At 40.9% G+C, this 25,956-nt stretch overlaps 2 protein-coding genes across 2 annotated transcripts; one reads left to right on the top strand and one right to left on the bottom strand.

The window, feature by feature from the left end:
• Positions 928–12,548, bottom strand: LOC8062485 (exocyst complex component SEC3A). Its single transcript, XM_002464169.2, has 25 exons — positions 12,238–12,548; positions 10,652–10,728; positions 10,206–10,286; positions 10,034–10,101; positions 9,817–9,919; positions 8,203–8,360; positions 7,579–7,696; positions 7,297–7,401; positions 6,296–6,397; positions 6,086–6,223; positions 5,593–5,721; positions 5,427–5,507; positions 5,256–5,330; positions 4,864–5,037; positions 4,628–4,775; positions 4,478–4,542; positions 4,099–4,269; positions 3,916–3,995; positions 2,963–3,044; positions 2,359–2,456; positions 2,105–2,213; positions 1,956–2,024; positions 1,793–1,858; positions 1,465–1,554; positions 928–1,347 (listed from the first exon to the last, which is right to left on the bottom strand). Exons 1-25 carry the CDS (start codon positions 12,407–12,409, stop codon positions 1,237–1,239), a joined length of 2,670 nt encoding a protein of 889 aa, XP_002464214.1. The 5' UTR covers positions 12,410–12,548; the 3' UTR covers positions 928–1,236.
• Positions 17,649–21,145, top strand: LOC8062484 (probable E3 ubiquitin-protein ligase ARI1). The gene is made up of 5 exons (XM_002466747.2): positions 17,649–17,947; positions 18,927–18,959; positions 19,077–19,362; positions 19,607–20,084; positions 20,285–21,145. The coding sequence occupies exons 1-5, from the start codon at positions 17,816–17,818 to the stop codon at positions 20,982–20,984; spliced, it is 1,629 nt and encodes a 542-aa protein (XP_002466792.1). The 5' UTR covers positions 17,649–17,815; the 3' UTR covers positions 20,985–21,145.

The raw sequence follows: 25,956 nt of genomic DNA, 5'->3' as shown, positions 1-25,956 counted from the left end.
GAATTGGCCAGACTGTCGAATGGGTACAGTAGTACTGATAAAGCTGTCGCCACTCCCGAGTGGCTACTGGCTAGCCCGGATGGATCTCCATTCTCATTTTTTTTCTGATCGTGCAGAAAACCGAGGACACGCGCATCACATGGGTGGGCAGAAATGTAAATTCCAGGGGTGCTCCTAACCCTAAGGTTCCAGCTATAAATCAACAACAGAGCTTTCCAGGAAGGCATGACAGTCCAGTCAGCATTCGCTCCCGCCGCCAGCACTCTACTCCGCAACAGCTTCAACAGGTTGAGCCCCCCACTGCAGTTTTTTCCTCCTGGTTTGTTCGTCTCTGCTTGCGCCTTCCTCTTTCAGTTGCGACTTCGATCCTCTCGATTCGATCCTGGAATGGCTCCTCTGTCTCGGATCTTGAATCTCTCTCGGTTTTTCTTTTTGTATGAATTCTTTTGTGATTTGATTTGAAGGGGCACGTGTATCTTTCGTCGATCTGTTTCATTATGTTTGCTCAATCTGAAATAGGAGGAGTATTTTCTGTTTGCTTGTTCATTTGTTTGGTAGAGCGAGCCTGATGCAGCAGTGATAGTAAAATAATGACTCTTGATCATGAGGTTCGTGCTCCAGCAGAGTACCAACCCTGATTACTTTCAAGCACTGTTGAGCTGCATCTCGCTCTTCTTTCCTCGCCTGATGCAATTTTTTTCTATGAGATGCTACCCTTTTATTTCTGCGTTCGTGTTTCGCGAGTCGTGACGCGAGATGCTCAGGTTTCTGAAGCTGGGAAACCCGCAACACATGGGGCCACATTACGAACCCGATATAACTTGCACTTCAGCTGAACACCGAAAGTACCAATGACCCCCTCAAAACACAGGAAACAGAACAAACTTGGGCAAGACAGAACCTGTTTAACCGTGAAACAGAACAAACTTGGGCAAGACATAACCTGTTTAACCGTGAATTGAGTGACAATTAGACAATGGCAGTGTGAACATGAACACATTCTTTCCGGTACTTTGGGATGCATTGGTATTGATCCACAATCTACGGGCAGCAGTGCCTGTTCAAGTACAATCAGAGGCTTGATGTGACACCAGAACACGTATAATTAGGGAAAGCATGCCGCGTTCACTTCTATACAGAGGACATACACATACACACATTAAACCAAAAAAGGCCTAACGCAAGTGAGTGCAAAATTCAATGAAATGAATGGAATACATGGTGCTGTACTTGTATCTAAAAACTAGCAAGGACTTCTTTCATTTCGTTGACCGACATGATCGGCTCATTCCCATATATCCGTGTTACCATCTGAACAAAGCTCTCATATTTGTCCAGAAATTCCTTCTGCAAGTGTTGAGCAGATTACACAATCAGCTTAAATGGAACTTATAGGTTCGTCTGAAGCAATGGAGACAATACTGAACTAAACATCCATAATAACAGGATGGTCAAGTGGCTAACCTTGCACTTGTCCCACAGCGAAGGAAACAACTCATCAGACGTCAGTGTCTTCTGCAACCTCCTGTACATGGCGCCAATCGACTTATCAATCTGCAGAGTTTTACATTGAGTGAGTTCACATGGTCACCTCTTGATCAAACAAAATAATCTGGGCATTAAATTGCTGTAATTTATTTGAAACTAGAAGACAATAAATCTGTAACCCCGTAAGGAAATATGCTCACAGCTTAGGGCGAGAAGTGACAACCCCATAAGGAAATATGCTCACAGATTAGGGCGAGAGTGACAACTGCCACTTACTTTGGTAAGCAGATATAGATTTACTTACCCCAGATAAGCTGGACTTCAGCACCCTCCTTAGGTCAGTTTTTGACAACCCCAGCTGAAACGGAATCTGAGAATTTTGACAACAAAAGTTAATGGCTTAATAAAAAATGAATATTCAAAGTTCATTTATTGTCACTTCCCAATCACAATATAAGTTAGCTCACCTCCTCAGCAGCAATGGTGTATGTCAATTCTTCAACTTTCCGGTTGAATTGAAATAACCTCTCAAATTGCTGCCAAAGGTCCAAAAGAAATCTTAGATCTGTCAGAGAAATACAATATACCCACAAGAAATTTGAATGTGTTTACATACGAGATAAATGAGTGAGCTGATATGGCGAGTGCAAGCTAGTTCATATGATTCACTGGCTTGATGGTAGAACTTTGCAAGCGTTGGCACAACATTAGCCAAGTCATAAAGACTGCATCAAACACAATATATTGTTAGTTTTGTAGACCCACCTATGCATTAAAGAATGAAAAGGCAAGGATATATATAAGTGAAAGATCATATTCTCAACCATAGGACAAGCCCAAGTTAAGGAAAGATGAAAGAAGAAACATAACCTGTTCTGGAAAGCAGCATAATTCTCAATCAGCACAATATCAGCAGTTTTAGGATCACTCTGTGCAATTTTCTCCAAAGTTGCGAACATTGTGCTAACCTATTCCATAATATGGAAAGCAATTTAGCTATATGGTGAAAAAAAGTACTCAACTTACAAAAAATAATCTATAAAAATACAGCTACCAAGTAAAATAGAAATCTTGCAACAATGCAAAATCTTAGGACGAAATCTTCCTTGACTACTGACTAATGGCAAGATTATGCCATGTATCTCTAAAATCTAAATTACAGTCCCATTGGACTGAAAGAACTTGGGGTATAAAAAAACTATCATACACCATTTAGTGCAATGGAAGAAATTTGTAAATACTTGTGTATATTTCAGAGTAAAATCTGTTCACTAAAGACACCTTTCAGTGGCACCTATAAAGCCAATGGAGTCTACAAGTGTTGATAGGCAAGCAAACATCAATGAAACAAGCCAAAGTATATACCACATGCCATATGTTCATATACAGTACTACAAATTTATGAACTAAATCTGCAAAATACGTGATACCAAGAATGCAAACAAGTGCCAGATTGCAAGTGAATGAAACTCACTAGCTTTGTGTATGCTTTATCAATTAAATCCCTGGACTGCCCTTGAATATACTGTTCCATCCGTGATGCAAGGACAGCAAATCTATATGAAACACAGAACAGTCAGATTGGTCTCTGTTTGCTACTTCTGAAAAGAATCTCAAGACAACAAACTTGTCACAGTACACCCTGCAATAAGCACAATTTTCTCCATAGTGCTCTTGTTATCTTGAAGCGAGCTTTTATCATATAATCACCACTGCCAAGGATAAGAGCACCGGAGTCTTGCTGCTTATTGCCAGTTTTTATGTTTTTGGGTAAGAGCTGAGCATAGGCAAAACATATGTGAGAACCTGCTGAGTCATGCCAATTTTATCCTCTGTTGTTTTCACAGGGAATATAACGCTATAGGCAATGTGTTACAACATTTAAAGAAGGTTTTGCAAAGTACCAATGAGAACGTTTAAAATGTATGCTCTTATGAATATTATGAGCTATTATGTATCTTAATGAAATCCAAAATAATTCTAGGAATTCGGTCTAAGTGTAACAAAATTAAAATTTAAAAAATAATAATGCCATACTAGGATTTAATAAGACAATAAACAAAAGGTGAGCCAACATGCATGGAATGTTTAATCAGCATTTCTGTATCAGAAAGTACTCCCTCCTTTGTTTATATACAAGGCATATTAGGATTTGAAAATGTCAAACTTCATAAATTTTTATTACCAACTTAGTCAATGATATGCATGCTTAGTTTATGTAGTTTATATCAATCGACTACGACACTGATTTTGTAGTAATTAATGAGGCATTATATCAAAAATTGATGGTCAAAGTACACTTCCAAAAACTTCTTCAAATCCCAATATGCCTTATAAAAAGAACAGGGGGTGGTATTAAATATAATACTAGGCGACTACGCTGGAGTTACAAATAAATCACAGTGCTAATCCATCCAGTACAAATACCTTGGAATGTAGGCTAGAATTCCAGTTTGCCGCACATTTCTTTCATTACGCTCAATTTGATGGCATGCTTCATCAATAAACTGAAAGAAGAGAAGAAATAAAGTTCTAAACAAGCAGTGGGCAGAAAGCCAGCCTGTTATGAATAGTTACACTGAGCAGCTTAGGCTCAACAAGGGAACTAACCCGGCTGAACTGTACTGATATTCTTGATTCCAAGTCATCAAGTAGTTTGCGAACAAATCCTGCAGCATCAGCTTTCTGTCCAGAAAGGTAGCGCTCTGTAATCCCATGCATTGAGATGCAACGCAAGGGGTCAATTTTATACGCCCAATCTACAACCGCATAGAAGTCTTCCTGGAATAGAAGGGGAAAAAGATTTCAGTCACTGAAGGAAGCTGCAGTACTGCACTATAATGTAGATATGAAGAAACAGAAGATTGCACATTTGACTTTAAATCAGAAGTACTTCATGTTTGTCATATCAAAAAAAATTCTTCTTTTACCCTTCTTTCCGTCAGTATGGAAGAGCGAGGGTTGCAGTGTTCTATATCATGAAATATACCTGGATTCCATCGAGTAATTCTTGAAGAGCTTCATTCAATGTACCCAGTTCAGCAGAGGTACTATCTGGAAACAGGATAACAACACATCAGAAATAGAGCATTAACATTACATCCACACAACACATACTAGTGGGTACAAGAAAAGATACCAGGTTTCAGATCGTTGCCATCTGGATCCATAAGACCCAAATCATCATCGGCGTCATTTCCTCCAGATTTGCTCTTATTAGCATTAGGAGAACCAGCTGGAACAAGTGCAGGTACTTCAAAGCACATAAAATGTGCAAAAAAGGAACTCTGCAAAGGTAATAGCTAATTAGCTATTAGTTTGTCTATCGAGTAAAAACAAAGATAGTCACTACATTAATGAAAGGAAAGGAGCAACCTCATCCACAAGAAGTGGGATAAATATCGTAAGCATCTTTGAGTATGCATCTGAGACTGTTGAAGTATCAGCACTGCTTCCATTATGACCAGAGCCGCCAGAACCTTCAAGCCAAACAGCAGGATTCTTGGGTGCTTTTGTACTTGCACGAAGTTCATTGGCAAATTCACGTGCCTGAACCAAATTAAACAGTAAATTCCAAAATTGTGAATCCTTTAAAATCAAATAAAGGAGGAAAATGGATTGTAAACTAATTATCCATTAAGCAGACTCAAAAAATTGAATTGTTAAATGCGAGATGAAACAAAATGAACATATTTGAAACAGATAAACAGCAAGAAGTGAAATCTATGGTATCATATTAAAAAAACATTCCATTATCCATATCTGACCTCTCGTCGTAGTAGCAAATTAAGGGAATGGCAGTATGCCTTCCTTAAGGGACCTAAGCAGCTCTTGTCCAGACTCTGCAGTAAATTAGCAGCAAGAGATGATAAATGTGGCAATGGAGTAAAATATGTACTATCTAGGCAGATCCCTGGCAAGATCAAGGCAATTATTACCTTTAAGTGCTGCAGAAGTCGGGCATATGTCCTGCATTTATACCTAAGGTCTGCATGATCAGGCCGCTTCAATTGTCCTCGCTGCTTTCAGTTAAAAGTGAACTCTGTAGGTCATCTCAAATGGGAAAGGAAATATTTGCTTTGAAAAATGGAGCTATGAAGAAACCTGTGAAAAGTAGCTTTTGTCACTAATCATGAAGTCTACCAAGCTGGAGAAGTAGTTCCGCAAAAACTCTGATGCTCGTCGAACAAAAGTTGTTTTCAGTTTCTCCAGTTCTGCCTTTTTTTCTCTAACCTGAAAATATGTTATACAAAAGTATTTTATCAGAGATGTACAGTTCTCAACTTTAAGCTACCACAGAGAAAAACTTAAATAGGGTTTATCAAGGAAACGGTGACAACCAAAGCATTTTAAGCATAGTGGCTCTATGTAATGAAATACAACACTATTAGAAGCTCTTAAAATTTGTTCCTTAACCGATACAGGTGGATGCCTTTACAAAACAAGTTTTAACAATTTTGTAATGTTATTCAATGTTCAGTGTCACAACTCTATAACGTTAACTATTCTGTAATGTTAGCATGAATGCATGATCAATTCCATGCACTAGTAAATTGTAAATTTGTAGCAGAAAACGAGAAAGATAAAGATAGCTCACAGCGCGCATGTTGACATAGCATGGGTCCAAATTAGGAACTTCAAGAGTACGAATGGCCCCTGTCAACCATTCGCATGCCTCGACATTTTTCAGCATCCGTGACTCTTCAAATGAGCCTCCAGTTAATGATGCTGCAAACTGAATTGGGTATAAATAAATAAATATAAGACCTCAATATAAGGATATGAACATTATTCCTCTCCATCATACCTCCTGTGGAATCCGCAGACGCTCAAGCAATTTATCTAGCTCTTCCATAAGTCCTTTGTTATTTACGGACTGCATCTCCAAGCCGTTGTTACGTGATTCAATCTGCAGAATTAGTTAGCATTGGACCAGTTAAGTGAAGTTCTTTCTTATCAGCATCTAGAAGAATGTCTTCTGCTAACAATTGATTGCAGGATCACAAAACAGGCACAAGATTTAATTTTTCAAAATGGCAAGTCCAAGAGGCCACGTTTACCCAAAGGAAGAATCCTACCAAAATTCTGAAACTGATGATAACTAGCAAGCAAGGGTTCAGGGCCTTTCAGCTTCCGAGTGAGTATTTGAGTTGATTCAAAAGACCTTCTACCTCAGGTGCTAGTTACAACTACAGAACTAGTAAAAGTTGCTAGTGTTACTCAGCTTGGTAAGTTGTCTTTTTCTTAAGTTTTTCTGAAACTAGTAAAGCCAGCCAGACATGTCCTCAGAAGGGTCAGTCAGACAATCAGGCCAGAGGGGCTACAATTCTGAATGCATGTGTAGTCATCACAGTAGCATAATATGATATGTGAAGCATAGCACGGGTGGTAAGATCCTTTGGGTTTTGACTGGCAAATAATGGGGTTTGATCTATGGAGGCACAGAGGAATATTTTCAATTAACATCTACTACCTCAACTCCAAACTGTAAGTTGTTCTGACTTTTTGAAATACATAGCTGTTGCTATGCACCTAGATATAGGTTATGTCAAGATACATAGTAAAAGCTATATATCTAGAAAAGCCAGAACAACTTACAATTTGGAATGGAGGGAGTATATCCCACTGCTTTTCCCTTATCAGTAAACTTCACATACCTGATTGGGCACACACTAATCCTGGTTTTTAGTCTGTCTGGTTTTCAACTTTTCATAGCTATGCTTCTAACAAGTAAATAAAATAAACTAGAGAAGAAGTATATGTCCACTTCAAATCAGGCAGCTAACAAATAGAACTCCTCAAACATACCGATGCAATATCTTCTCTCATATGCCTCAGCTTCAGGTTGAAAATCCGTAACCACTCATCCATATCATCTACAGTTGCACTAGCAGCATCCAGACCCTGCAAGACCTGAAAATCCAAGCAACTAGATCAGTCAATGGATAAGCTTCCATTACCAAAAAAAGAAAAAACATTCACTCCAGAATAAATGTGAGATGTGTAATGGCAGTCAGATGCTGTACTATATCATTATCATCAGTGCACAAAAGGTTAATGCTGCACTGCAAAGGAAGATAAAAGCAATACCTCTTCTATTAAAGGCTCACTTTCCAGTAATTGATATACATTTGCGGCCTCCAATGCCACAAGCTCCTGCTTCAATCTCTCAGAGAACGCATCTGCTTCACCTATGCCCATAACATACCTGCATCACTTACACTATAAGCTTGTAGTGCTACCAAAAGCATTTCAGCAATAGTAAGGTCAGATGCAAGTGATATGCAAATTAATTACATGTGGGAACATTGGAAAGGCAAAGGGGTCTTTGGGCAGTGAGATTTTGTACGAGTCTAGTCTGGTCCTTCAAGTGCACGTAATGTTGAACTTAAAGTTATCGGTTGTTGCCCCATGAGATCAAATTGATGGGGCACATGACCAACTGAGTTCCCTGATGTTTCAACTGGTGTTAACATGGAAAACACAGACCAGGACTAGGTTTAATCTCAACAGGTCAGGGATGAACTCCTAGAGTTATTAAAAAAATGGCATATAAAAAGTTTGAAAACTACAAAATGAACTACTAGAATGGTATAGGTGTACTGCTAAAAGAACTAATAGGCTAAGAAATAGTTGCTGTATGCAGTTTTGGTAGTATTTTTGCAATAATTAGGGGGCAAAATCTACGTACGATAAGATATAGCTTGTGCTTACGTGTCAAGAAGTGCCTCCATGTCTTCTTCCTCCTCCTTTGCTTGGGACACGAGATCATTTTCAACAGTTACTGTTACTTTCCTCTCGGTCTGAGTAGCAACTGATGTTTCTTGACCATCTTGGGTACTCAATTGATTATCTATGGTCAGTGTGTTTTCCTGAAAAGGATTCAGGTTCATTAGAAAAAAATCCAGACAGCAACACATCAAGGGGCATATCAAGCAAAACCATCATTTTGATGAAAACGTGAAGATCAAATTAGTGAGCACCAAATCTATGTGAAATATTGCCCCAAAAATGAAATATCTGTAGAGCATATCAGGCCTTAATGTTTAAAGCTTAAACTAAAAATGAGCTAGGAATTACAAAAACGAGAAAGTTGCTATAAATAGTACTTCCTTTTCTTAATGTCGGATTTGCGAAGTGCAAACTTTAACTCTGTATGTTATGTGGCTGCTGGGGATCAAGGGAGATGGATTGGGATTGAAGGAGCGGCGGCTGTGGCGGAACAGTACCTGTGCTACAGTGCCCGCGGGTACTGTTCACAGGAAGGCGGCTGTGAGAGCGAGAGAGGAGGCTAGGGTTTTGGGCGCTAGGAACACCGGCCGCGGGGCTCTGCCCACGGCCGGCAAGAGAGAAGGGATTTCCTTCTAATCTCTTGCTTGATTAGATTGATGCATCTCCTCTCCTTACATAGAGAGGTTTACTTGACTTACAAGCAAGGCTTACTTACCCCTAAGCAAGCGACCCTTATCTCTAATTAACCCTAACACTAATGGGCTATGGCACCAGCCCAGTCCCACTAGGTCCCTTACGTACTCTAACACTGTATCTCTCTATTTTCTTTAACTTGTATTCCTCAAATAAAAAAAAAGTGACCAGGTCTTCAAAACATAACTTTGATCAGCAGTATATATTACAATCTATTTACACAAAACAGAAAAAAAAAATATGGTATTGTGAGACTAATTTTCAAGACAAATTTACTCATATCATTTTTCTAACATACAATCTTGATCTTCCAGAAGATGTCCACATTCAAATTCAAAAAGTTTGACTCCAAGCAAACAACATGTAGAGAGACCCTCAAAGATGTCTCCTTTCTTTCTCCAAATATAAATCAGTTTAAAACTCAAATTTTAAATGTGGTGGCACAAATGTAACTACATTGGGCTTGTAGGAGAAGGCTTTGTCTCTCCATTGTACATCTTTTCTAAATAAAATGACACACAGCTCTCCTGCGTCCTTCGAGAAAAAATTGGTGTTTGATGTATTGTGGACTTCATTTGGAAATCTTGCAGAACTTTGCATGTTGCTTTAGTGGTGCTTAAACTAATTTGATTGAAAATTCTCAACAATACTTTCTTAATCAATAATTAAACTGTACATACTATATATCATCAGCTTGTAGGAACTAAACATAATCTCAATTTTAAAGTACTGTAGATAGACAGTTTCTGTCAAATTAGTTCCAAGAAATCACTGTGTAACATAGGCATTCTATTTATTAGAAGCAATGAAGAGAGAGAGAGAGTGTGTGTGAGAGGGAGAGAGAGAGGTCAAGGGCACAAAAAAGGCATGCTCACAATGGATAGAAAAGGTTTTAATATGCACCTTTGCCCAAAGAGCTAGCTCCACAATATCAATTCCAACAACTTTCGGAAGATAACTGAGTATCTCCTTGCACATGTTCAGAATACAAAAAAGTAGACGGTTTCTGCAAAATATATAGTAAAGAATGTGATGTGAAGCAGAGGAGACAAAAGGAGATGGATAAAAGTAGCAGTCTAGCAGAGTCTAATACCACACAGCAAACTTTATAGGCAACAACCTGTCATCGATGTTACGCATCGTCCATTGTGGCGGGGCAACACTCTGACTCCTAAGGTTATCAAATCCCTGCAGTCCAGACACAAAACATAAAGAGTCAGTAATGGATATAACCGATGTTTTCTTCAAAAATACAACACAAGAAGCATTGCATAGGAGATCAAAGTACATACCAGAACAAATGTACAACCACTTGGGTCATTAGAAATAACCTCAACCTTTGTTAGATGTTTCAGCTTGTAAAGTTTGGCTGGCTGAAATAGAAGGGGAAAAAAACAGGAGAAGACTAAGTTTTTCGTAGCAAAGTAAGCAGTAACCTTCACCAAGAGCAAGAGGGGGAAAAACTAGTACAGTATTTTATTGATGAAGGGGTAGTGCAATACGCAATGCTAGCTTGAGGTAGTGTTCATGCAATCAACCGCGAGTGATTGAAAACAGAAGACAATAGTATATATAATCATGCATGCAATTTAAATACAGAGTGATCAAACAGTGTTCCATCTTTCAACAACAGCTTCTATACCCTCATGAAAGCTTAAGGCACCAAACAAGATAACCCTATTCCTGTGATGTACTGGACAACTATTAGATAGCAAGATTGTCAGTACAGAAAACAAACCTCAAGCACTGCCCCAGATGAATACTTTAATACTCGGAGAAAAGCTTTGTTTGCCTCGCCTCTTGATGATTGTTTAACTGCATGAAGCTAAAATTGTTCAGCGGATGTTGCAAGCATATACCTTCTACACTAACACAGTTACTACCCTATGTTTTCAAACACATAGTGACATATTTATTAATAGATGCCTATCATATGCCACCAAAGCTATAGCTACTGAACAGAAATATAAGCAAACTGCCACTGGCAACGGTAATAAATACAAAGTAAACCAAATCATGTATTGGGCAGATATAATGACCGAAGCATAATCAGGGATCCTCTTCAAGAGGCAACTCACTCCAATTAGACTCTGGTACTACATCGTTAAGCTCAATTTCTCTTCAAACAATCAAGTGAATGACAACTGCATACAGATTACTGTTTCATTCATCCAAAAAAAATCCTGGCTAAGCTAGGGATCTACTCGTATGAATATGCAAATACAGCAAACAATGCCTCAGTAGTCAGTCAGTACAGAGAACAGCTGTTATCTGAACAAATAAATCATTGTTGTTGCAATCCTCGAAGCCAACAGTTTCGGCTCATATGCTGAGCTCTCTCATAACGTCATTCTCAGCATGTAAGCTGGAACTGTATATCCCCTCTGGCCAACTGTGGTAGCTCCAGCTAACCTAAGAAGGGCATATCAAGCAGGTCCAGCACACCAACTTTGGCAGTTAGCGATTGCTCATCTTCTGTGCTCCTTAGTTGTAATAGTCGGTCAATGTGTACAGTTTGTGTTCCCTCATTTGCACTTTCTTGATCTAGAGCTTTGTGAGGTAACGGCTAATAATAGGCAACTTCTGTGCACTTAAACTATGCATAGTGGATCCAGGTGTGGTGAATGCAGGCTACTTTTCGAGCTAGATTATATGCTGGGCTCTCTCATAACAGTGTCATTCTCAGTATGTAAAACTAGAACTGTACATCATCAGCTCTGACCAGTCATGGTAGCTCCAGGCTCCAGCTAACCTCAGAATGACTTATCAAACAGGTCCAGCACATCAAGTTTGGCAGTTAGCAATTGCTCATCTTCTCTGCGCCTTAGTTGTTATAGTCGATCAATGTGTGAAGTTTGGGTTCCCTCATTTGTACTTTCTTGATCTAGAGCTTTGCGAGGTAACAGCTAATAGGCAAGTTGTGTGCACTTAAACTATGCAAAGTGGATCCAGGTGTGGTGAATGTAGGCCGCTCTTCGTGGTTTACAGCTAGCGCCAAGTAGCTTGAGATAAGCAACACGGATCTCCAGCAACAAGAGTGAATAAACAGCATAACGAGCAACACTTGGACTCGTGGAGATCCAGGCGGCCCAGATCACGACCCTCCGGGCAAGAGTCGTGCTAATGGCGATTCAGCAGCAAGTCACCAATGAACTCGGCACAATCCTCTGAGGCAGGCACGGAATCCGCCCCAAGCTACCCAACTTGGTGCTCAGGCTCAGGCGCTCAGCAAGCCCACCCCTCGCTCGCAGCGAGCGCAGCACAGCAAATCGAAGCGGAGGCAGAAGTGAGGAGAAGAGAGGGCTGAGGTGGGGGGGCGCTGACCGGTGAGCGCGAGGACGCGGGGCTTGGCGAGCCTGCCGAGCTTCTCGAAGATGCCGCGGCCCTTGGCGACGCGGATGGAGAAGGCCACGTCCTCTCCGCGCGCGCCCGACGCCGCCACGGCCGCGGCGCACGCGCGCCGCAGCTCGGCGTCGTCCGCGCTCGACTTCGCCATGACGCCTCGAGCTCTCCTCCGCCCCCCGGCTCGCCGCCGATCTGAGGAGGTGGGGGGCGCGTGAGGCGTGACGCGGTGGGGCGGGGGGATAGGTTGGTGGTGGGCGTGACGGTGGCTGGGCAGGAGACGGGGAAGGGAAGAGATTAATCAGTCAAATCATTTTTTCTTCGTACTACTGGTAGTTGCGTGCGTGCTGCGGTTTACGGAGTATTACTGGGGTTTCCATTTTTACGGTTTTACCGGCGGCACTGGCGCCGGGGGAGACGAGCGGGGCGGGGTGGGGACTTGCGGTGGAACCGGAACCGGCTGCGAGGCGATCGGTCGGCGGTCCTGAAGGCTGAAGGTTTTCTTTTTGCCGGTAGTAGACGGGATTATATTATCGATAAAGTCCATGTTAGCCCGTGTTATCTAAACTTGTAAATCGACAGTTTACATTCTCACACTTGTTTTATATTGTGTGTTATTTCAGCCTCTAAACTCATAAATTATTCTCCCTCGTGTAGCGCTACCCATATCGATTAAAAAAATTCATTTAATGCATGACGTAAAAAAAAGTTCATAAGGTTGTACTTTTTTATTACTATTTCCTATCACCAAATATATTGCAAATTTATCACGTGTTTGGTTCTGAGAATAGATCGACCCCTATTTCGAGGGAGTTTGGATGGTAGACACGAGATGTGTCATTCCTGCTGTAGGCCCCGTTGGATAAAAGTTACTCTCTCCATGCCAAATTGTAAGTCGTTTGATTTTTTTTACTCTAAGTTTGACCACTCGTCTTATTCAAAAAATTTGTGCAAATATAGTCAAATTTTAAGTCATTTTTGAAGAACTTTTATTAATAAACCAATACACAACAAAAAAAAGTGATATTTTGTACAAAACTTTGAATAAGACGAGTGGTCAAACTTGATATTAAAAAAAGTCAAACGACTTACAATTTGGGGTGGATTGAGTAGATTATAATATGGATTATGAACTATAATAATTAGAATGTTTGGACTCCTAAATTACTATACTAGATTATTCTTGCTTCAGGTGACAAATGCTCATAATCAACAAAAAAGCATATTTGAAGTGGATTATAGGATTAACGGTAATCTGGTGTTTTGATTATGATAATTCACCTTAGAAACTAGTATGTTTGGATCACAATTACATTATTTTAACTTATCTATCCTTTACCTTTAAAGCTATACTCCCTCCATATCTATAATTCTTGACGTTTAGGATATGATTATAGTAACCAAGAAGATATTAATTAGAGATTAGTTTTTCATATCTGCCCTAATAAATATAGCTACCAGAAAATAAACTAGCTCAGCTCGCTAGTGCGCAGAGGCAACGAGTGCATTGAATGCGAGCGGCCTGTGGTTGGGCGTGCATAGCACACGAGCGCATTGAATGCGAGCGTGTGGGGCCTACGGTTGGGCGTGCATGCGAGCGATTGGGCGCGTGCAGGCGAGCGGCTGAGCGTGGCGCGCCGTGTGTGGGCAGAGGTAAAGAGGTCCAACAGGAACCCCACGTGGGCAGGGGTAAACAGGTGGCGCGTGCAGGCAAGTGGCTGAGCGTGGCGAGCCGTGCGTGGGCAGGGGTAAAGAGGTCTAGCAGTAACCTCACGTGGGCAGGGGTAAACAGGCGGCACGTGCATTTCAGCAGAAACCCCACGTGGCCACAACGTCAAGCTTCGTGAAAACGCTTGAGTTATTCAGAAACCCCACGTGGCCACAATGTTAAGCTTCGTGAAAACGCTTGAGTTGTTCAGAACATCAACTATAACAGGTACGGAGGGAGTATACCACAGCGAACAGTGTGTACCCGTCATGTTGAGCAGTAACGGATCAGTGAATAGTGCATACCCATCATGTTGTGAACAACATCGAATCCTAGCGAATCTAGTGAACAGTGAACCCGATAGGATGTACCTGTTGTGTTGAACAATAACAGATCCAGTGACAGTGTGTGCGTGTCATGTTGTGAATAGTATTGGATCCATGAACAATGCGAATCCAATGAATAATAAACCCCGATAGGCTGGATCCGCTAAAGAATAACCCTCCACTTGCTTATGAAGAGTATCGGTTTCAGTAAACATCACATACCCATTATAAAACAATCTATGCCCATTATGACAGCCCAAAACCATTATGAACTAGGAACTATACAAACCCATTGTACGTTAGCACTCGCTACCATCATTACAAACCTGATACTACACCAAACAAACTTATTACTATTTCACACCTTAGTTTTTTCTTTTTGCTTCACCTCTCTTTCCATGTCGGATAACAAACTAATTCTCCCTCTCCTTCCCCTGCGCAAAGCACGGGGTCTCTCATTATTTCTCAATGGTTGCTAGCCCGCGCAACTGCACGAGGATCCATGCTAGTTATTATAATCATTGTGGATCCAAAGAGACGTGCTCTGCTAAAAACATTAATTCATGTGTCATCTCAACACCGATGTCTAAAAAACTTTTGTACACAAAATTAGTCACTAATGCTCATATGTCAGAACCTCCGTCCTCTCCACGTGATGTGAAATTATTTTAAATTTAGCAAGCACCAAAGATTAATATTTCCATGTTTGGCATCACCATGTGTAATGTGTCTACCTGAAGCTTCAAGTATATCTTCTTTCTCAACACTGATATTTGCCCACAATGTAGGTAGTCTTGGAACAACTTAATTAGTCTCTTTATATCCTTCCATATTGATAGGAATATATATTTTGGTAGGAGAACAAAAATCCTCCAATATATTATTCAATTAAATCTCTAAAAATCGTTATTTTCTAATTATGGAAATGTGAAAAATAATTATTTTTATTTAAATGTGTCTAAATAAAAATTGCGAGCAGGGCATCATTGATGTGTGGTGGACGAGGAGAAGAAGAAAAAAGAGGCGGATGTAGGACAACCACTTTAGAGAAGGCACAGGCATGAGCATATTAGTTTAGATTAAAGGAGGGAGAGATGTGAGAGAGCTTGGTGTCATAAAGGCGAAGGGGAATGATAGGGATAACCAGCAACCAATGAAAGGGTAGAGGATGGAGGAAAACAAGAAAAGAATGGTTAAGCACTGATAGGTGGGTCTCATGTGTCAATGGCGTTTTAAGTAGTTGATTGTAGCTTGCCCTTCTCAATGCCAAAAAAATATTTCTTAGGCTCCTTTGAAATAACCTATAGTCGACATGAACACATTCGTTTCTATATATTTCACATCAAAACTTCAGTTATATGATAATAATCGTTTATATGTTGTGAAGACTCATATAATAATGACAACTAGCTACAGATAAAATATTACAAACATCGCACTCAAGGTATTATATTTTGATAATAGCTCAGTACATGTTCAAATTCGAATTGTCATGGTATTATGAAGTGTCACTAGCATGGAAAACTATCATCTTTAAGCCTGCTCGCTTGTCTGAAAAGTCATGGCTAAAAGTGACTGAAAGTACTATTCACTATTTTGTTGTGAGAGAAAAATATTGTTGAATGACTGATGAATTGGACAAATAAACTAAAGCGAACGGACTCTTTGTTGGACTCAGGCTATGTGACGATGGTTTAGTTCCCTGCCCCATCCCTGTTAACCAAGCAAAGGTGTGCAATCATGCTAATTTACTGATATTGTGTTGACTATTAATGCTTTTGTTATTATACTTGCCGTGGGCGCTTCTATTCCACCGAAGAATTGCATATACGTGCAATGTTCTGTACCATCTATCCACCACCAGCAGAGGATCAGCCGTGTGATCTGAAAAACAATCAACCATGACGAAAAATGCCCTTTGGAAATGACTACAACGAGCCTGTCCATAAACAACTCGGTGGTGTGATCTTGTACACCAAATTCATGGTGGGACACAGTCATATTGATTCGATGCTTCAATCTAGAGTACAAATAATATTCGGTCCAGAAGCTTGAGTAGCCTAATCTCATGAAAAAGAAAATCAAACAGTGCAACATTACAAGGCCTATAATAGCACGTGTGACAAAAACGGTATTATGCATGATTTAGACGTGCAATGAAACGGTCATATAAAACAGAATACCTAATAGTTCTAATAAAATGGTCATATAAAACAGAATACCTAATAGTTCCTATATGGTTGGTTGGTAGTAGATGAATGTGGTTGGCTCGTTCCATTAATGCTACCATTCTAATATATACCTTTGATAAAGTGGGTAGAGATAACTTGAAACCTATGAAAAGTTGCACATGATGTGTTTCATGACTCTATGTCCATCCAGGGAGATTCTCTTTAGACCTTGTTTGGTAGAAATACGACAAGTCTTTTACCTTTGTCATATATAATAACTTTTAATAATAAGATGTAAAGACACAATAACGATAATCTTTTATCTTCCGAAATCTTGGAAGGGAGATATGATCGGCCTTGTTTACTTCTACCCTAAAACCTAAAATTTTTCAAAATTTCTTGTCACATCGAATTTTTAAACGCATGCATAAAGTATTAAATATAGACATAAATAAAAACTAATTGTATAGTTTGGTCAAAATTTACGAGACGAATTTTTTGAACCTAGTTAGTCCATAGTTAGACAATAGTTACCACAAACAAACGAAAGTGCTAGGGTACTACGAAATTTTTTTCTTTCACGAACGGAGTCTCGCGGTTAAGGCCCTGTTTAGTTTGCCCCATAAAATTTTTTCATCCATACCATCGAATCTTTGGACACATGCATGGAACATTAAATGTACATAAAAAAATAAACTAATTACACAGTTTGGTTGAAAATCGCGAGACGAATCTTTTAAGCCTAGTTACTCCATGATTAGCCTTAAGTGCTACAGTAACCCACATGCGCTAATGACAGATTAATTATGCTTAATAGATTTGTCTTGCAGTTTCCTGACGAGCTATGTAATTTGTTTTTTTATTCGTTTCTAAAAACCCCTCCCGACGTCCTTCCGACACGACACCCAAAATTTTTTTATCGGCCATCTAAACGGGCCTAAGAAAAGAACGATATGACCGGTCTCGGTCTCTCGGGCCAGGCCCTTCCTTCGCACGCCAGCGCACACGCGCCTGCCGGTGCCAGCTACGCCGGCGGAGACGAGTCGGGGACTCGGAGGAGCCGTGTGGTCGTGGTCCAACCCGAACCGACGAGCAACCCCTGGCGGCACGGCACGTGGCATGGGCGCTGGCCCACACCCACCACAAAACCCCCCGCTTGGGCTTGGGCGTGGCCGTTGCGCTCTTTGCGTTCGGGTTCACGCTAAAGCATCGTCATCAGTTCGTTCATCATCAGTGTGCCCCCTCGCCTCGCTCCCTCGGAAAACCCTCTCCTCTCCCCTCCCCTGCCCTGCCCGGCCGGCTGCCCTCGTCTCCCCCCACCCCGCCGCGATCAACCGAGACAGACCTCCACCGCCATGGCGAGCGACGAGGAGGGGGAGGTGTGCGACTACTTCTACGACGACGACGACGCCGAGGAGGACGCCGCCGCCGGCCTGGAGGAGGACTCTTCGCCGCCGCCGCCGCCGCCGCACGGCGCGGACTACTGGGTGAGTGGTCCGACCCAGACCCCGGGGTCGCGGGGATGATGATTGTGGGTTGGGATTTCCGCGCCGGCGAGATCTGGGAGGACCTCACCGATCGATTCGAGAGCCGCTCTGCTTACCCCCAGCTCACCAATTCCACCGTCCCAAGAAAGAAAATAAAGGGGGCGTGACACTCTGTTATTCCCAACCTGTGCACTTTGATATATGCGCTAATTGTTGGAGGCCTGGCTCAAATCGGTGCCGGATGTCTTCAAGAACTCACCGGATCGACTTGGGGGCTTGTTGGGTTGTTATATGGTTTGTTATTTCCGTGGGATGTATCCGTATGGTTTTGGAATTTGAGGGCGGTGAAACAAACAAATCCCTGCCTACTTCTTAGTTGTATAAGATAAGAATTGCTAAATTCGATCAGAGTACCTGTCTTTCACTGTAAAGTGTAAAGTTAGTATTTTATTTTGCCTAAAGTAGTGGCCATTGCTCAACAAATTCTTAAGCATGCCAAAGAATTACGAGATGCATGCTGCTCTTTTTTTTTTTTACTTAAAAAAACTCAAAGTTCGATTCAGTTAAAAACTAGGGAAAAAACCGCAAGCTTTTGTTTACCCTTTTTGTAGATTCTAGTACCACTAATATAACTAAACAAGCATTCACTGTAACTTGATAACTTCCGAACAAGGCATGTTATAGCAAGCAACCATTCATCTGTTGTACTGATATTAGTTCACTTCTCATCAGCTGATGGCCAGATGTTTGATCTATGGTGTAAACAGCTGTTTTTTCGTCTTGTTTTCTGCAATCATATATAGGTACCATTTGGCATTGTTTGAGGTGCTTTTCAGTGGATTGCACCCAAAACAGAGAATTTGTTTCCCCAAGAAGATTATTTATTTGTTTTAATTAACTAGATTCATCCATGCTGTTTTCATACTGAACTGTTTTCTAAAGAAACATGTTACATGGATAATTGTTGTTGGTTTTGCAGGCTATCACACAAGAGACCGTTTTTGCTGCACAGGTAATGGAACAGATTTAACCATTTCTTAAGTGTTCATGTTCATTGTTCAGAACTTCAGATTATGCCTGTCCTACCCTCATTTTTATCAACTACAATTTTCTACTAACCGACCTACAGAAACAAGACCTGTCTACGGTGATGAATTTGCTCAACATAAAAAAATATCAAGCACGGGCCCTCCTCATCCACCACCGGTGGAGGATCGATGGCATCTATGATTCCTTAGACAAGGGGCGAGAATGCATGCTCAGAAATGCAGGAATCGTGCTACAGGAGAATAATAGCATGGTGGCAGCTGGCTCAACGACACCATGGAGAACCGTGACCTGCAAAGTGTGCTTCGAGGAATTCTCCATGGCTGCTGTTTCGACCATGGACTGTGGGCATTGCTTCTGCAATGACTGTGAGTTTCACGTTCCACCCCAGTGTGTTTACCTTTTCATCTGTATAGATGCCTTAATTCACATGAGCTTATTTGTTTATTTTTGGTACGTGAGTTTCTCTATGAAGTTTCATCTGGCAAATGTTCAATTCCTTGAGCTTTCAAATAAATGAATAGATCATCAAAAAAGATTTCCTATATTGATGGCAAGATGCTAGTAAGTTTGCTTACCACATAGTTTGACCACTACTTTTTTTTTCCTCAGGTTGGACAGGGCATTTCCACGCTGCAGTAGAGAGTGGAAAAAAACAAATTCGGTGCATGGAGGTCAAGTGCTCGGCTTTCTGTGATGAGAACCTCGTGCTGTTTCTCCTTGGCCAAAAGTATCCAGACATGGCCAAGCGTTTCAATCGCTTCCTGCTTGAGTCCTACATTGAGGACAACGCCTCTGTGAAGTGGTGCCCCAGCACCCCAAACTGTGGCCATGCCATCCGCGTGGGCACCGGCGAGCGCTACTGCGAGGTGGAATGCCCCTGCGGCCTAAGCTTCTGCTTTAACTGTATGGCGCATGCGCATTCGCCTTGCCCGTGCCCCATATGGGAGAAATGGAATGCCAAGCGCTCCGAGGGAGAGAACATCAAGTGGATCCTCGCTAACACCAAGAGCTGCCCCAAATGCTTCAAGGCCATCGAGAAGAATGGTGGATGCAACCTTGTCCGCTGCAAGTGCGGCCAGTGTATGTGGTATGTATCATGTATGTATGTTGTTGGCACTCGAACACTTGAGACACTTTTGGGCGGGCATGTCTATAAGCTTTTTCGGTGAAAACATGTGAAACTCGGCAACCCACGACATGCAAATGGGTGCATGTTGGGGGACATCATTTGATTGTTTCAAATCGGATGGATTGTTGACCCTTTTTTTTCATGGTGGCATGGCGCAGTTGGCTCTGCGGCGGAGGTACTGGCATGGATCACACGTGGACCAGCATTGCCGGTCACAGCTGCAACCGGTACAAGGAGGAGTCCCGTGGAAAGACGGCGGACACGAGCAGGGAGCAGATGGAGCGGTACAAGCACTACCACGACCGGTTCAAGATCCACGGCGACTCGTACAGCGTGGAGAAGCAGAAGCTGGGGGCGACCATCGCGGAGCAGGTGCGGCTCCTGGAGTCGGACAAGGACCGCCCGCTCGCCATCCGGGACGGCGACTGGCTGACCCGGGCGCACCGCCGTCTGCTGGTGTCGCGGCAGGTGCTGTCGCGGTCGTACGTGTTCGCCTACTACATGTTCGGCGGCGGGTGCCAGCTGCGGACGCTCCCAGTCCCGGCGGCGAGGCGCGCGGGCGCGAGCCTCCTGGGCGTGGCGCGGAACCTGTTCGAGGACCAGCAGGAGCAGCTGGAGCAGCACGTGGAGCACCTGTCGAGGTCGCTGGCGGAGGCGGCCGTGGTGGCGGGGACCCCCGAGGCGGAGATCGTGCGGCAGAAGCAGGCGGCCGTCACGCTCGCCAAGACCGTGGAGCGGCTGTGCGGGGAGATGTACAAGTGCATCCAGGACGAGCTGCTCACGCTGCTCGTCGAGCCCATGACCATCGCGGCCTACAGGCCGGACGGCCCCGACCGAGCCAGGGAGCTCGCGGCCTGATTTTTTTTTTATTTTTACTACTTGCGGCCCAGTGTGGCAGCAGATGCATATACAGCGTGCGTGCCGTGAAATGCTTGTTTTTTACGGTGTTAACATAGGAGGATTGAAGTGTACTGATGTTAATTAATTAAAAGAAGGGGGGTCTGACCATCTGTCTGGTAGAGCATGTTTTCAGATAAACCAATACTCAATTTTAACTCTGTGCCAAGTCAAACTACACTAATTTTGACTAAGTTTTTAGAAACAAACATTAAAAATACATGAGTTAGATAAATGTGCTACCTATATTCGATCGAAATTCCGTTTCTGAGAGTGACTACCTATCACCCAGATGGTAGTTCATATAGTTATCAACCACTTTTTCAGCCAATCATAATTAAACACGTCATCTATAGGATTTATATAAAAAGACAGAGAAAAATGAATGGAAAAATATAATAAAATGATCAACCAGATCCTTTCCCTCCGCTCAAACGCGTCAACTCACACAAGAAGTCACGTACCCCTCTATACATATCCAAGAACACGACCAACTTTGGAGACCAAGGAAAAAAAATAAAAGGGCATACTGAAACAGATCTACAGAATAGAATAAACGATCATCCTGTGAATGAAACAAGATGCGAATGAAACATATCAAGAAAAGGTACTAAAAGATCCTTCACTAAAACATACTCGATCATCCTGTTCTCATTGGATTTGTCTACATACTAATATCAGATAAGCTCTTTGCTGTTGATGCTCTGAAGAACAAGAACAGAAATAGTGTAATCACATATAGAGTCCCTTCTGTTCACCATTCTCTGTACGGACAATATGCACGGCCGCTCCCAATCCCAATAGAAGCACCAAACATTTCCTTGTCATGTCAAGACGATATGACGTTTGTCTGTGGGCTCTAGTATGTGATTGTGGATAATGTGTGATGACCTAATCTGCCTGTACGATCTCTGATTAGATGACTGAAAAAAATGCATTTCATTTATATGCAGGTACACACAACTTCGGGAGTGGATAGAACATAGATGATTGAAAAAAGATCAGATGCATGCAGTTTCATTAATATGCAGGTATACCTAAAGGAAACTATATTTTGTTTCAGATAATCATAGATTTTTAAAAAGTGCATTTCATTTAGAGAGGGGGACCTAAAAATGTAAATATCTTTCATATCATTTTATAGGAACAAAGAGTTGGAGCGACAGATGAAGAAAAATGTCAAAATAAGATCAAGCCATGAACAGGTAACTGTATGGTGCTTAATTTTGGTCTCTCCTATTATTACATTGTTTCAGTTTTTTAAAACCAAGTAGTGAACCCAACTTCTATTAGAGTGATAACTCATCTATGCCAAGGGATTAATATTTCTTGATTCGATAGTGCTCTGCATTTTCATAAAACATATATTACTAACTGTGCATAATATTTGGAATGCTGATTCAGGGACCAACTTCAAATCATCAGACAGTGGACACCGGGTGCTTCAAAGGAAAATCAATTATGCAGCTAAGTCCCATGAGCCAGAGTATTGTAAACTATGTTGAGCAAAGGATGAGCACATGACTAATTCAACTGACAGATAACTGGAACTAGACAACTCAAGGAAATAAACCACCATATATAATTAAACACACAAGTCCGCATCCTAGCGCTGTCAAAACCAGAAAACAGAGGAACTGGAGCACTAGCCACCACACGCAATAACCTGTTAAGAATTATATTATTTGAGTAAACTGAATCGTCTGTTGTGGTTCCTTTAAAATCACAAACAAAAAACACTGAATCTCTGAGAGAACTAGATCTGAACATTGAGAATACATCACCATTGCTTGAAAATGACACATCATGCAATTATGAAATACTGAAATAACAAGCTCTGAAAAAATAGAGACTCTTGAATAAATGTATCAAGGATACTTATTCATACACATGGAAAATCCAAAAAATAATACCTAAATAAAGAATAACAAGACTGAACTGAACTACATGCGCAAGGGGCCATGCGTGCAATGCAGGCACCAGACGGGAAGCGAGTAGAAAAAAAAAAACAGAACCCTCTCCCTCTCTCTTTCTTAAACAAACAGCACACTAGAACAAAAAGTCAACAACCAATTTGTTCCGGCATTGACAACACCGAGAAAATGAACAATACTAATTAATTTTAAAACAAATGAGTGTGTCATCAGACGAACCTAAATACAATGGAATAACTCATAAGAGCAAGTATTATAGCTGGCTGTAAGTCAGCTAAATGCTGAGGTGAAGGAGAGAGAAGAGGAGAGAGACTAAAAGCGGGCTGTAAGCTTACAGCCGGCTCAGCACAAAAACCAAAAAGTGGACCATATATTAATAGTGATGAGCTAACCATTATATGAGTGGGCTGTAAGAAGACTGTAAAAAATCTTACAGCCAGCAGCTGGCTGTATTATAATACTTGCTCTAACTAAATCGCATTGAAGAAATAATTATCACACAACTACAGATTATGAGAACAACACCGCACCTGTTGGGCGGAGCAGCCCACTCCACCCATCGGCGACATCCCGTACACAACACAACCAATGGAAGCTGATGTGGAGGGGCTTGGGGTTAAGGTGAGAGAGCACAACGGAAGCGACCAGATGGAAGCTGCCGTGGAGGCCTGGACGGGAGTGAGGTTGAGGCGAGGGACAACGCCACAGTCCGCAGCTGTGGTGAGGGGGCGATTCCCCGCAGTCCGCAGCTCCCTCCCTCTCGTCTCCGGTCTCCACGTGACATACAAATGGGCTAAAAGAAACAAAACAATTGAGCTCACAGGACACAAACGGTAACAAACTAGGGTAGATGAAAACATAAATACCCATCACCTAGATGATTTGGATATAAATTCTGTTTCTATAAATACGGGCTCGTATCCTCTAGCGCTAGCGGTGCAGTCAATTGGGATGCTCAACAAACAACAAACAACCAAACCTAGTAGTTCTGACCGAATGAACATCTCCGCAATGGCTAGCATGCGCATGTCTTATCATTCACCGTTGCTCGTGCTTTAGGATTTGCGTTGGCCCTTTACTACCTCCATTTCTCATCTTCTATCAGCACGCGCGTTGATTCCCACCTGCTGTCAACGTCAATCCCAGCATCTTTTTTTTTATTTTTTCCTTATCTTTTTTTATGTCTCTCTGTTTATTTTTTTTAGAACACTTTTTTACTACTATTATTCATCTTTTATTTAGTTCACTCTTATAATATCTATTTTCAAAGTTAATTATTTATATGATAATTCTTAACACTTTTTTGTTAATACTTATTTTTACTATTCCACATTAGTGCACATTTTTTGGACTTTTTTGTCTTATATTTCCTTTAACTATTTTAATTATCTTCATTATACCAATTTTTTCTGCTCCACACCACTAAAGTTGCATGTATTTCATCTTTTTTTGTCTCAATTTATATCCATTTATCATGTAGCTAGACTCAATTACCACGCACAACAAATTTGCCCCATGGACACTTACATATACCTTTTCTCTTGTCTCTTCCGAACTCAGTTTCATCTACTATACTCTTTAAAACAAAGAAACAACTAGCTATGTCATCATAAATTTCAAACATGAGAAAAATATTTTTTTTTCATTTAGGAGAAGGTACAAAACTCATAAGAAGTTGATTTGCTTCGCCAACTACACTACACTGCTCACAAGATACAATTTCTCGTGCTCATTTGTTCATTAAAGCTATGTTCTATAGATTCTTTAGCCATCTCTCAGGATGTATTTTCCTTCAATTAATTCTATAGCAGCAACCATTTTCCTATCCTTTCTAGAATCCATGCAGGAGGATGACCTTCATTTCTATTCATAGTCAGCATTTGGTATAGAATGTTCAACTTCTACAGCCTACTCACACCCTGTAGAATAATTCAATGTTAAATTACATTTGATTATATATTATTTTTTTACTACACATATTACATAAAAAGCACATATCAGCCATTATTTTTTAAAACTCACCTTAGTTAGTACTCTTATAATAAACTCCTCGTCGAAGTACCTAGAGTAGAACATAGTGTACATTCTAATGTTGTAACTGCACAGAAAAAGGGGGTCATCTTGTTATGTTCATCAAATTATTTTGCATCTATTTATTAGTTAACCTAACTTGCACATACCTCTCACAACTGCCTCCTATAATGCTGACATATTTCGTTCCCCATGTGCCTTCTGCATCTATTTATTAGAAAATGAAGGTTTATGAAAGGTTTGTGTATGGATGGAACAAAGGTTCCTGTACAGACCCTTTCTTCAATATTGAGCACTGATAGCGAAAGGGTCTATATAAGTAACTTTGATAAAGAAAGGGTCTGTACAAGTAACTTTGATAGAGAAAGGGTCTGTACAAGTAACAAAACATGAATAAAAAAATTGACCTGCACATTAAATAGATTTAGGGATAAAACTATGAGCTATCAACAGTTATTTGAATAGATTTAAAAGCCAAAACTTAAACGTTGCTTAAACAAAAGAAAACAAACCTTATTAACTGCACTAGATCAATATCACATCTCCTAATTTAGAATACATATCTAACATATTAAGTTGAAAAAAAATAATCAAGTGCACTATACCAATATTAATAGCACTACAACAATATACAAAACTTGAATAAAAAAATTACCTACACATTAAATAGATTTAGTGCTAAAACTATGAGCTATCAACAGTTATTTGAATAGGTTTAAAAGGCAAAACTTAAACATTGCTTGACCAAAAGAAATCAAACCTTTTAACAACACTACATCAATATCACATCTCCTAATTTAGAACACATATCTAACATATTAAGTTCAAAAAATAATTTAGACCAACATTATTCACTAGAACAATTCAAACATGATTAAAAAAATTGTCTGTACAATTAACAAAATTCCCGGTTTGGTCAATAGTTAACGAAAACTATGATAAAGAAAGGTATGTGTACATTAATAAAG

Source organism: Sorghum bicolor, chromosome 1, assembly GCF_000003195.3.
Source record: "Sorghum bicolor cultivar BTx623 chromosome 1, Sorghum_bicolor_NCBIv3, whole genome shotgun sequence".
NCBI classification, from domain to species: domain Eukaryota; kingdom Viridiplantae; phylum Streptophyta; class Magnoliopsida; order Poales; family Poaceae; genus Sorghum; species Sorghum bicolor.
Note: the sequence above shows the minus strand (reverse complement) of the source record. Positions and strands in the feature narration are given on the sequence as shown.

Bases quoted from the DNA above. Each gene is read 5' to 3' on its own strand.
- LOC8062485 (XM_002464169.2), bottom strand. From the start codon at position 12,409: ATGGCGAAGTCGAGCGCGGACGACGCCGAGCTGCGGCGCGCGTGCGCC. The intron at 3,996-4,098 runs GTTAGTTCCCTT...CTCTTCTTTCAG, and splicing joins TATCAGTACAGTTCAGCCGG to TTTATTGATGAAGCATGCCA. The intron at 2,457-2,962 runs GTGAGTTTCATT...ATTATGGAATAG, and splicing joins ATAAAGCATACACAAAGCTA to GTTAGCACAATGTTCGCAAC.
- LOC8062484 (XM_002466747.2), top strand. From the start codon at position 17,816: ATGGCGAGCGACGAGGAGGGGGAGGTGTGCGACTACTTCTACGACGAC. The intron at 17,948-18,926 runs GTGAGTGGTCCG...TTGGTTTTGCAG, and splicing joins CGCACGGCGCGGACTACTGG to GCTATCACACAAGAGACCGT. The intron at 19,363-19,606 runs GTGAGTTTCACG...TTTTTTCCTCAG, and splicing joins GCATTGCTTCTGCAATGACT to GTTGGACAGGGCATTTCCAC.